Here is a 13,376-nt window from a genome sequence, read left to right as displayed (position 1 = left end):
CACAAGTCATCTGTATTGATGCTATCTTGAGCATATTTTGGTATTACAATTCCATTATTTCAACATTTTTCATGATTTTGAAAACATTTGGATCTTAGTCTTCTCCATTAGATCAATTATATAAAGGGGTTTTGATTGAAAAATGCTTCATATTCATTATTTATCAATGTTGTTTTTTTTATTCTGACTTCACATATTATCACTTTGTATGTATTATTTGAATTTTTCAAGTTGACATTTTGTACTAACCTCAGCCATATGTCTTTCAAATTTATCTAGTAAGGCTTTCATTTCATCTCTTTCTCTGATCAATTTGGAAACTTCTGGATCGTCAAGTCCCTGAAATTTCATTTAAAGTTTAGTATAACAGACAATCAAATTTTTCTATATACCACCCATTTTCAGTGCACTTTCAAAGTATATAAATTATATATTTTTAATATCGTTCTCAAAATTTCTACATTCTCGGTCATTAATTTACAGATAAACTAATATCTTTTACAAAAATATATTGTCCAGCGGAAAATATTTCATCATAGCAAGTTTTGTTCATTAAGATAATATGCTAACTACTTTGTTTTATTTTATTCCAAGGTTTTTGTAATAAATTGGTCAAAGGGAAATAACTCCAGAAAAATCTTAAAAAGTCTTTTTATTTTGAGCATTGACTATATAAGCAACAAACCTTAGTTGGTGTAGCTCTGGCTGATGAAATTGTTTTCTTTGTGGCTTTCAGAATTTCATATTCTTTCTTGTAATATTCTTTCTCTTCTTCCATGACCCGTATTACAGTCTCATATTGGGCTACAGTCTGTAAATGAAAAAAGTTCGTAAAAATATATTTTGTTTCACATAAAATTAAATATGTAGTCCTTGTATATAAATCATCAAATAACAATTTAATGTGTATTCATTATCATTCCTTGCATACCAATATTCGCCGATTTCATGCAAATAGTGAAACAACGAATTAAAATGTTCAATGAAGAATAAACTTTTGACAGTTTTTTTACTCATTGTTGAAGGCCGTACAGTGACCTATAGTTGTTTATTTCTGTGTCATTTGGTCTTTTGAGGAGAGTTGTCTCATTGGTAATCATGTCTTCTTATTTTTATATTGTATACAAACATTTGCAAAAACAGGAAATCAAATAACCGTGAAATCACAATTTTTCCCGTTTCCACGAAAGTTGGTACCCATGAACATACATGAAATCCACAGAATTCAAGATTTCAAAGGGGTGATGTATTTAAAAACAAATGAAATGTGTTATGATGTTGACTGTAAAATAACAATAATGGTAGCACAACACTGTGGACGTGGTTTAATTGCAAATGTCAGACACCAGAGGACGCTGATGTAGGATACTACTCATATACAAACCTTTTTATCAGATTTTGAGGTAGGTGTTCCTGCAGCCTCCCGTATCGGACTTCCTGCTCTAGAAGATGACCTTGACCTTACAGGACTTCGACTTCTCGTTGGAATCTCCCCTCGTAACATTTTTTGAAGAGCATCGGCTTGATCTCTGTAATAGTTTCTCTCTTCTTCAATACTACGAATGAAGGCATCAAGTTTGCTTGAAGTTTTGCCTTTCTTTGTTAGTGCTGGGCCATTCTTTTTCTTTAGTCTTTCAATCTCTAACACAAGTTCCTTTTCTGATTTAAAAGAAAATGTAGAATTGACAATCAACTGACTTTAATATATGTGTGCTCAAACTTTGGGTCAATTCAAAACTTTTTATACCGGTATACTCTTTTAAGTTTTTTTTTTGCTTTACAACAATATTCTTATGGTGTATATCTAAACATAATCTTTCATAGAACCAGATATTTCTAATGTTTTCATAATAAAAAATTACTAGATGTAAATAGTGAGTTTATTATGAACTGTTTTTTACAAGAATGGGAACAGATATTACAAATACATGCTGGTAGTAAACTATGCTCTTATGTACTTTATAAAAATAATTTTGTCTGTGCCATCACAACCCAAGAGCTCACTGTGGTATATAGAAATATAGTTGTCCCTTGGTCTTCTGCTGACTGACAGTAATACCATTGCCACGTTCTCTACACGTGAAGAACCCTTGCACCAACTCTTTGAGGGGTGCGTAGGTGTCCTGTTGTAATTCTAAATTGCTGTCCATATTCTATATATACTTATTTTCCAGCGTTTTTCTATTCTAGTTGTGTCATTGTTATTTGGACTTTTGTCTACTCGTTTTAATTTCACTCATGTCTGTGTGGGTTTATATGGTTGTAATATCTAACGCTGTTTCAACGTTGTTTTTTTATACTGCAACTAGTTATTTTTATTTTCTAAATATAGTAACACAGCTATATTTTGTGCAATGTCAATTTCATCATGGAACACTTTCTCCACAAACATTGGTTCATTAAGGGATAAAAATAAGTTTGACATTTGTGTTACAATCTAAATAGCTATCAATGTAATAATTTAAGTTGCAGTATAAAAACAATATTAGGTCAATGTCATAAAAATATAAACTTTTTTGTATTTGGCACAAAACTGTGGATGGGCTCAGTTAAACCTCGCCCTTCCCCAGTTTCTCAGCCTCATACAAAAAAGTTTATATTTTCTGACATTGACCTAATATTGTATATTTCTCTTATTGTCTGCTAGATTTTTAATTTAGAATTTCCATATTGCCATGCTCATGCTCTATATAGATATAGGTAGATGTGGTATGAGTGCCAATGAGACAACTCTCCATCCAAGTTACAATTTATAAAAGTAAACCATTATAGGTCAAGGTACGACCTTCAACACAGAGCATTGGCTCACACCGAACAGCAAGCTATAAAGGGCCCCAAAAAAATTACTAGTGTAAAACCATTCAAATGGAAAAATCTATAGTCTTTTTTAATGGTTCTCTATCTAAAATAGTAGTAATTTGACAATACTGTGGATTCATTATTTGTCGTGGGATACCAATTTTCATGGTAAAGATAAACCACAAATTTAAAAGTTGAACAAAATACACATTTTCTAAAGCCATGAATACAGACATAGGCGAAACAATGAAATCAAGTGTTAATGAAAATACATTTATTCCTCAATCCATGAAAAATAAATGAATCTGGAGTAAAATCTAAGTCCTACTAATAAGTTTGTAAAATAATCCCATACCATTAGCCATAAGTTTGTTCACTCTATGACTAATCCTCTTCTTGTCTTCTGTCACTCTGTCTAGCAGTTCCTCAAGACGCATCAGGTCGCCATTCTTTACAGATAACTGCTGTTTAAGTTCGGCTTGCTGTATGGATAAGGACTGGTTACCCTACAATCATTATAACATTTATGTACTGTCTAAAAAGTTTAACACTGCTAGAACTGAACTGAAAAGATAGCCCGAACAATTTTAGGAAATAATCCACTAAACTTTAAACATTGCAGGGTAAAATAAAAAGTGCCTTCTGTATTTTAACTCTTTTTTTTATCCAGTCTTTTTGATTATAAAACAGTCATTTAGGTTACAGTAAAAAGGTAATATTGTGCTAAGAAAGATAACTCAATTATTCTATCAATTAATTAACATCCATCCAACTTACAGCTTTCAACTCAGCTACTACTTGGTCCAAGTCTTCAAGCTCATGGCGAGATTTTTCCAATTCATCCTGAAAATATAAAACAACATGTGTCAACTTCATCATCTTTGTAGGGCTATTCCTAAAATGGAAATATTTATAATCATCTGATTGATCATTGACCAATAGGCAAAAAAAGTTCAGTTGCAAATATTTCATACATATTCAGGGTTATTCCATCAAAAGAATGTGGAAGGATAGGAAAGGACAAAATCCTCCTACAACTTAAAGGGGGAGTTTTTCCTTTCCTGTCAACCAGCATTACGTTTTTTGTGTAATTTTCGTTCCATCATACGGACATACATGTGTAATTTTCGGTACGTCATATGGACATACAACCATAAATGACCTACGACCCATGTCCAAAAATAAAACTTCCCTTCCAACTCGTCCTTATGCATTATAAAAGAAGACTGTTCAGGATGATAACATGTTAATGGAAGGAAAAGATGGTATGATTCATGTCCAATGTCCAAGAACACACTGCCTTAAAACATTTTTCTGACAGTGAGGTGACAAGTCTTTAGTTTGTACTCCCTTAAAGCTTCACACGTGTTGGAATGACAGTTATTACAAATTTAAGTCCTTGGTTTAACTTGGAAGACACTTCAATAATATTAAAGAAACACTCTTCCATTTCATGCAGTAAAGCTATTTTTCCTGCTTCTGACGTGTTATGAGAAACAAATAAAGTATATTTTGAAGATCTAAGATGCAATCAGTGTGGAAGTATTATGAAATGGACTTTTGTTATCATTTTCATTTTTGTTTTACCCCTCCCTGTAATATATCCTTTTGTATTTTCCTTTAAATATATATTTAGCCATACTTTTTTTTTTGGCACATGATATGAATGCTGTTAAATTGATCATGCTTTATATTTCAATATTTTTAATTTTTGAAAACTACAGTGATCAATACACTAATTAAGCACACACATAAATTATAACTGCTGTGAATTTTTTTTTTTTTGCCACAACTGATTAATTTCATGCATGATATACATTCTAACCGGCAGACTTGGTAGCTGGACTTGTAGACATTTTTTAAACTCTTGTACACCACTTTAAAAACATACTTCTGAATGGGTGCGTGTCAAATTTGCTAAATATCAACTAAAATTTTTTAAACATATATATATATATATATATCAAATTGAAGAGTACTTGATTATTATTTACTATCTATAAAAAAAAACATGCATCTAATCATTGAGATTTAAAAGCATTGAAATGAACTTTGCACATGTGCAAAAACCCTGCATTTTTCATGCATGTATGTAATATATACATATTTCTATTAATCTTACCAGATGACAACAGATCTAAAATAATTAATCTTGATCTTAATACATATAAAATTTTAAAAATTTAAATCCTACACTTCCTCTACATGAACTATTACTAGTCCAACACCTTCTTTTCATACTATAAAAATATTTAAAGGTAAGTAGTTCCCAGAAACTGTACATGTTGTATATGAAATAAATACATTGCCCAATTTTTTATATTGAAAAAAAAAAACAATTTAATTAATTTTTGGTGGGTTGATATAAAGTTCTGAAGTAAATTCTTTTAAAAAAGAAACAGAAAACTAATCTTTGTTCTATCATCTACCCACCTTCAATGAATGAAATTCTTATTTTTAGAATCTATACGACTATGGGAAATTCCTTGTTAGAACCCCAAAATGGGAATAACGTCATATCATTGGTTTAATTTCCATTGTGTAAGACTTGGTCAACCAATCACTGCAATTATATGCTTTTAAAATTTTTACCCAGAATGCATTAGATTCTGAAACTCAGACAAATCTATTTACCTTAGCCTCGTTCATTTCTCTATCTGCCTCTTTAACAACAATTTCTTTGTCTGATTGTAGACGTTTGGCCATGCGGTCCACATCATTGAGGTCATATTCCAATTCTTTATTCTTCGCTTCTAATTGTCTTGTCTTTAAATTCATTTTGGATGACATGCTTTCATACTCATCTCTCGTTGCTAAAGCTTCATTCATTTTTCTGTCCATTTCTCTATTCTTTTGTTGTAAAAAGTCAATCTGTAAGGAAAATGATCAGAAAGTAAAATATATGTAATTGTTCAGAGTTCTTGAAGACCTCACTTACAAAAAACAATTCATACCAATAAAATGCTTGTCTGACAAGTAAATTGAGATTTTTACTAGAAAAAAGTCAGATAAATGTTTGGGTATTTTTAGATTTAAATTTATTTAAACCTGTTATTCTCATTTTTGATCACCAAGTTACTTTAAGCATGATTGATTGTTGGTATTTAATGCCACTGTCAACACTCTTCACTTTACCATGGTGGGCAGTTTTATTGGTGTAAGAAACAAATACCCGGAAAGAACAACCAAAACCTCGGCTGGAAAACTGGCAATCCAAGTCAATTTAGATTGGAGTCAAATACAAATAGCCACAAGAAGGGTTAGAACTCACAACCTCAGAGCTGACAGCCTAGCGATTGCTGTAGATGAACTACTTAGACCACTTGGCCACCAAGTCCTCCTCCAAATATGAATAAATATATGAATTGTAAGATAGGAATTTGCTTTTGTCATAGTATTCAAGCTTTTAAAATCAAAATACAAAGTCTGGCAACAGTTGAATCCATGCAGGATGTAAAAGTAGTTACCACTTGGACTTTTTTTATATCCTGAGAGCAAAACTTCAGATTTCATTTTTTTGTTTCCCTTTTTTCTTGAAATTATTTGTGGTAGTTAAAGCAGCTAATTAAGGGTCATTGGATATTTCACTGTGTCTGGCATGTTATAAATTACTATAGAATCTTCTCTTTTTATTGGTTCCAATTTTTGTGGATAGAGGAAAATATTGCATTTTTGTCATGTTTGTAGATACTTCATTTTGTGGTTTTGAAAACTTCTCAAATGAAGTCTACAGAAAATTTAAACTCTTTTGAACACTGAAATTTGCAATAAAGCATTACTTTCCAAAATTAGCACTCAACAAAAAACAGTAGAATCCTAAATCTTGTATTTTTATTCACCTGTATATTAAGATGAGAGATCATCCTCTCGTTAGCCCTGTTCCGGGCCTCCAGGGCCACAACATCTGAAGGTCTTCCTCCGTCCAACATTCTGTTCAGTCGTTCTATTTCTTCATCACGTCTATCAACCTGCAAAAGAATTGAAACATTTTTTTTTTTTTTTGTAAATTCTTATCAATTCCAAGACTTTTCTCTATGTATTTTTAATCATATATATAATTTTCACACTTTTATCTATGTGTGAAATCTGACAAATGAAATATATTGCTGACCTTTTCCACCATGCTTAACAAGTGGGAAAACAGCATGGAACCATGCACCAAGTTAAAAAATACCATTGAAGTATCAAAATAAGGAGATGTGGTGTGACTGCCAATGAGACAACTATTCCTGAGTCCAACTGATGTCGAGTTTAAAAGTTCATTTTATATACCCAACTAAAGATTTTATTCAAATATCTCTAGATCTTTCAAACAATATCCCTATAAAGCTCAGAAAAGCAAACTTAGGGTTCCCTGTTTTAATATTATTATCTAATTAAGGAAATGCAAGAAAAAACAACAAGCAATACACAGGGGCTCCTTGGTCATTTTACTTTGTACCAAGTTCTAAACCACAAATCTATGACACCCGCCTATAGAATTCAATACACATCTAAGTCCTTTAAATATACTAAATTTAAATGACTGTTTGAAATAAAGTGTTTTTGTCAAACTGAAACAATAGAATATTTTTTATGCTTTTCAAGGTCTAGCCTTTCAAATTAGAGATAATATCTTTCTGTCAAATCAAACAAAGAAATTCATTTTCTATTATAAATTCATTTTAAAGCCCTATTAATGCTAAATATATATATGAAATATTTTCAGAATGAAAGGGAGAACTCTTTTTTTGAATATTTAATTTGGGTTATCTTTTAATGGTTTTCTTTATCAACAGAAACTCTATCCTCAAAATAATTTTCTGTTATATATTTGCCACACAAAATATTTACCTTACTTTACAGTTATATGCATATATGCATTTTTTGCTTTGTTGCAATTTTTTTTATGTTTTACAGTATACTTAACATTGTTTATATATATATATATTTAAGAATGCATATGGCCAAGTATTTAGTTAGGTGTAACGAATATGTGAATTATAAAATAACCTATAAATTCATGCTAAATATTAATTATTAAATAAATTAAAGTTCTGCAATCAAAAAGCAACATAAACGATTTTGAAGGTACTACTTTCAACCTCTCTGAACAGATTTTGATTAAAATATTCTATATGTTAACTTATAAAATATTAATTTACTAGGTGCAAAAATCTGAATTATTTAAAAAAAATAGGTCTTCAAAAGTTTTATCATTATAACATTTTTTACTCACTCCTGCCTCAAGAAATAATCTCTCTTTGCATTCCCCAGCTCCTGGTTCAAGATATAATCTCTCCCTAGATAATTCCCTGGGCCTGGGTCTATTATAATCAGACCTCAAACTTTGATGCCTATGCATTTTGGGAGGTTTTTGAGACACTACCCTCCCGTTATAATATCTATCCAATATATAAGATGTCATGTTAATTTCATTTTAATTTCTCTAAATGAAATCAACATTTCAAATTTTGTTCAGACATGCAAATGAGCAAGTTAGTTAATTATGTCAAATTAAGGATTTGGCCACTTAAAACAAGATCAGCCATACCTCATTAACCCCAGCTTTGATAGTTCAACTTCGTTAATTAACAATTGAAATTCACAACTGATAATTAGACACTGACCATTGATTGGTTCAAGTAATTAATAGTAACATTGTTTTCTATAGAAACTTTATTTTCTATCTGATTAAGTTATGTTAAAATTGTTTTATACCAATAAGCAAATTCTTTTTAAATATTCAATTGCAGATTGAATTTCATTTTATTTTAAACTACAAAATGTTGTATACAATGTAAAATATAAATACACCTAATGGAAATACACAAGCATGTTCTCAAACTGGATAATGTTTAAGTACACTTAGTTTAAAATACACCTGTCCATTATAAACTACAACATGGAATATGTTTATTTAGAACTTTTCATTTATTTTTCTTGGTAGTTATTCAGAATAAAAAACTCATGAAAATTTAGGTTAATTACCACTCTTCATCTTGAAGTGCGTTTTTGTATTTTCAAATATATATGTAATGTTTTTTTATTGTTTGAACATTTTAGATCCTATTTTCCTTCATAATATGAGTCCACCCTATTCAGCTGATTATATAGTTTTATGTTATATAAGAATCAATAATTTAAGCAATTTTTATTTATTACCATACAAAAATATGAATGCAAAATGCAAACTGGTCACAGAGGCAGATTTAGGAGGTGGGTGGGGTGTGTTCCACACCCCCCTTATGGATCTTATATATGATAAATGCATAGACCTTTTACAAGTATCACTATAAAGGTTGGCTTGCCAGAGCCCTTCCTTTTCAAAATCCTGGATTTGCACCTGGATCAATTTACAAAATAAAATATTTACCCAAATAGGATTGCTATAGAAATTCAACTCACACAAAAAGCTGTTGTTAAAAAACAAAAAGATAATCTAATTTTTTCACTTACCCTTAGCTAATCTTTGAACACTAATTGATTGTCAAGTTAAAGTACTTAACAAATTTTATTCCTTATAAACATTGTATTATTGTATCCACACCCTCAATTTCTACATAAGGAAATGTCTGTACCATAAGTCAGGAATATGACAGCTGTTTTCAATTCGTTAGATGAGTTTGAGCTTTTGATTTTGCCATTTTATAAAGAACTTTCCGTTTTGAATTTCCATTGGAGTTCAGTATTTTTGTTATTTTACTTTTTTCTTTCACCAACCACCACTTGAGTATTCTATTTTTAAGTTCATGCATTTCATCAAGTTCATTTTATCTCAATTGAATTCATATTCTGAATAAGTTATATTTTTTAAAACAATAGGTTTTTACTTCTATGATTTTTTCAAACAGACAATTTTTTTTGGAAAGGTCGTAAAATGTGAAAAAAAAATAACTGTTCCTGCAATAATTTTTTTGGGGAGGGGGTTTTTGGGTTGCTGTCTCATTAATTTTTGCCCAACAACTCCATTGCTTAGTACCTAAAAATTTCAAATATGTATGTTTTGAAAAATATTTGCTCCACTCCTCTGGGAAAATCTTGAGCTCAAAACAATGTTCTGGGAACCACTACAGCAAAACTACAAGTCCGTAACACATTTACAACTTCACAACTAATTTAGATAAGCAAAGATCCGTTATAAACCTAAGACATCATAAATGGACCATAAACACTCGCACGACATTTATTAAATTTGCTGAGGGTTTTAAACAGGAACTGATAACCTAAGCCACTCCAGGTCAATGAAGATTAATTCAAAATTAATTTTAAATTGGTCGTATACAAGATCAATACTAGTAGATCTAAAATGTAAATTTGTCGTTCGGTAAATGACTTTAAACGAGAATTCATTAAACACGTCTGAACATGGGGTTGACAATCCTATACATTATGTATGTGTAACAGCTAGACGTCGCTGATTGTGGAAAGTTTGTTACAGTTTAATAAAAGTCTCTATTAAATATTCAAATATACTAATATTTCAATTGTATCCATGATTCATTTGTTAGAGTTTGAGACACATTCAGAAAGTTGCAATCCAGCAGATTTTCAAATGGCTGTTTAAACTTTTTGGATTATTCATTTTAAGATCAATAACACTGACTGCATGACCATCTGCAGGTCTATATATATGCATAAAGATTCTACCACTGCATTGAGTGTGATACAATATTTCTCCACTCTTTAAGGACAGTTAAATTTTCAAATGTAAAATACAAAGCTTGCTGAGCGATTTAGATATTTGAAATATAACTGTCGAGAGTGGAGGAATTTTGTCTTGCACAAGATTTGGTGGTAGAATCTGTTTCTCTAATGATTTTTTACCACTTGAAGTTAAGCAACCAACAATCAATCAATCTAACTAAAGATGTGTTCTATATATATTATAGTGTTATCATACAAAAGTACTCAAGTATACATCTTTGGCTTATAAATTCAAGGTTTTAGCATTCCTGATAGCAGTTAATTCAGAATAGCGCTTTGGACACCCCAAATTTATTAAGTAGTATTATTTTCATGCATATCATTTGAAAGGTTCTGGGACATGGTTCGACATCACTATTTTGACAATTTTCTGTATTATTACAAAAAATTGCTTGATATATCAATTCATATGCAACTGTCCATTTGTTTACAGAAAAAAAGTTGAGTTTGAATATCTCTAGGCTCCTTATATGCTCAATAAATTATCAATGATGGATTAATTGACTTATATATATGCACTGTAAATTATTTGTGATGTCTTTCTACTTCAGCTTGAGTTCATAATCTTGCTGTGGGGGAGAAAGTTAATTGATTAATTATCATTCAGGTATACTAATTTTCATTGATAATGGGTATATCCGGTAATCCACATATTGAAGTGTCAACAATATATAAATTTCCTACAGACTTGGATACAGAACTTGTCAAAACCCAGAAATCAAGTTCCCCTAAAAATATAATCTTTTGTCAATACAATGAAATTGATTCCCACCAAAATAAACAAATATACAGTATAAAAGGCTTAGCCCATTCCAATTCAATCTGATTATATAATTTTATCAATAAAATATTTGAACTAAACAACAAGTTCATCACATATTTTAAAAAAGCAAACAATTGATCATGAGCTCGAGAGATTCATGTTTATAAAATCACAGAAAATTAAGTGGTCATCAACTATGTATTAAAATGATATTAAATATTGAACCTTCAAAAAATTTTTAACTGAAAAAAGACATTTAGAAATTGTTGTGTTAGAAAAACTGTCAAATTTGATGAGTTTTAATAATACATTTAAAATCGCTATTTAGCCTATATTCTATTTAGTAAGAAGAATACAGTGACTACAAAATGAATATGAATATGTATATATCATAACCAACTCTTTTTGAATTCTAAGGGAGAAATAAAAATGATTTAAAGCTGCAGGGATTTCTAAATATATCTGAATATTAAATAAATTTTATAGCAAAAAAGTCATTTAGCTGTTTTTCAACAGATGCATTTAATATATATGTAAATGATTGTTTCATTTCCTTTTAAATTATCTTCTTCCTGTCAACAGATGCATGATCTTAAAAATGAACATACACGTATTTGATCAAATTACGAAGAGACAAAAATGCATTTCTCTAAAATTAGTATCATTACTTCGATTTGGTTTTAAAGCCAAAAAAATGAAAGCAATTTTGATTTAAATGGATCTGATATTGATAACACAAATTGTTGCATATCTATGCATGTTCAAACATTGAAATTTTTATAGCCATAATTTATATCACGTTTTAACGGACCTAAATTACGTCAGTGAGTTGCTAACACGCTATCATGAAAATGGGCCTCTATTCAGTTGTACATTTCAATGTGACATATCTATCCAGGAATAAATAAACATTTAAAGTTTAAATACACATGAAAGATATATTAACCACTTGAATGGACAATATCAAAATGTAATATTATCCAAAATAATTTCGTTTTTATAACAGCCTAAATACTGATAAAAACAAAATTGAAAAGCTTGTCTATGCTTTGATAAGGAAAGAGTTTGAAATTGACAACAGGAATGTAGATTTCATATCTATATTTTTTTTCAGTTGAAAAATTTATGATAATAAAATGCTGACTTGAGATATTTCAAGCAATTCAATACATCTTTTTATATCAAAGCTTTTCTTGTAAATCAATTGAATTGATTTTGATATTTAAATGTAAAAATGAATTTATTTGGCAAAAAAGGTGATAATTGGTAAAATTTTTATTCATGGGAATTATCAGGTACTAAATTAAAGGACTTTTAAAATTACAGAATGAATGCACAAAAATATGAAAATCTGAAACAGCAAAATTATAAAAATTCTTTTTCAAATAAAGATATGTGGTATGATAACCTGCGTGTATGAGACGACTATTCAAAGACCATAAGACAAGGATGTCAACTACAAGTAATCACACAACCTTCAACAATGAGCAAAACTCATACCATACAGTAAACCATAAAAGTACCCTGGATGACAAAATGTCAAATTAAATGTGACCCGCCATGACATTTCCGGGCTTATGGCGGTAAATGTCATAATGAGAAAACATGGATGTAAATCAGCGTAACGTAATCGGGGCACCTGTTATTGAATATTCAATTATATCATGCGGTAAAATAAAGTTTCAATTTTTCTTGACTTGAGGAAATTTGATTCTTATATAAAGATATTCAAACAAGTAGATTTTTGTGTAAAATTAATTATTCAGGATAATAATCCTGTTTAAAATCGCATTCTTAATTCACACAATTTATCTTTGAGATTTCATTGCATTGATCTGAATTCAAAATAATTATCAAAGGGGCCTGAAAATAAACTTTAGATCATTATAGGCATTTCAAAGCGCAGTGTTTATATTTTTCTCTAATTTATTACCAATACAGACTACAGCATGAACATAAGTGTTTTTGAGTAAACCTCATTGTTTCACATTGTAAGGGAACATATGTATGAACAAATACCGGTAAATGTAAATCAAGCAAGTTATGCCTGCCCATTAGGACCCCAATAGTGTCTCGTCTCATGTTCGTTCCTATGTGGTTTTTTTTTTTATCTATGTCCGTCTTAGAA

The 13,376-nt window shown here is 30.1% G+C and overlaps 1 protein-coding gene across 5 annotated transcripts in view; it reads right to left on the bottom strand.

Moving 5' to 3' along the window:
* LOC127716279 (centrosomal protein of 135 kDa-like) overlaps positions 1–13,376 on the bottom strand; it is a 56,689-nt gene that overhangs the window by 15,560 nt on the left and 27,753 nt on the right. For 4 of the 5 annotated variants that reach the window (XM_052222437.1, XM_052222439.1, XM_052222438.1 and 1 more), the window contains 7 exons: positions 6,639–6,767; positions 5,434–5,670; positions 3,577–3,642; positions 3,155–3,305; positions 1,385–1,659; positions 686–811; positions 250–339 (listed from right to left, as the gene is read on the bottom strand). In XM_052222437.1, coding sequence (XP_052078397.1) covers positions 250–339; positions 686–811; positions 1,385–1,659; positions 3,155–3,305; positions 3,577–3,642; positions 5,434–5,670; positions 6,639–6,767 — 1,074 coding nt within the window. Of the gene's footprint in view, positions 1–249; positions 340–685; positions 812–1,384; positions 1,660–3,154; positions 3,306–3,576; positions 3,643–5,433; positions 5,671–6,638; positions 6,768–8,017; positions 8,163–13,376 lie in introns of those variants that run through there. The other variant, XM_052222440.1, reaches the window with a different exon arrangement.

This window comes from Mytilus californianus, unplaced genomic scaffold (assembly GCF_021869535.1).
Source record: "Mytilus californianus isolate M0D057914Y unplaced genomic scaffold, xbMytCali1.0.p SCAF_9, whole genome shotgun sequence".
NCBI lineage: Eukaryota > Metazoa > Mollusca > Bivalvia > Mytilida > Mytilidae > Mytilus > Mytilus californianus.
Note: the sequence above shows the minus strand (reverse complement) of the source record. Positions and strands in the feature narration are given on the sequence as shown.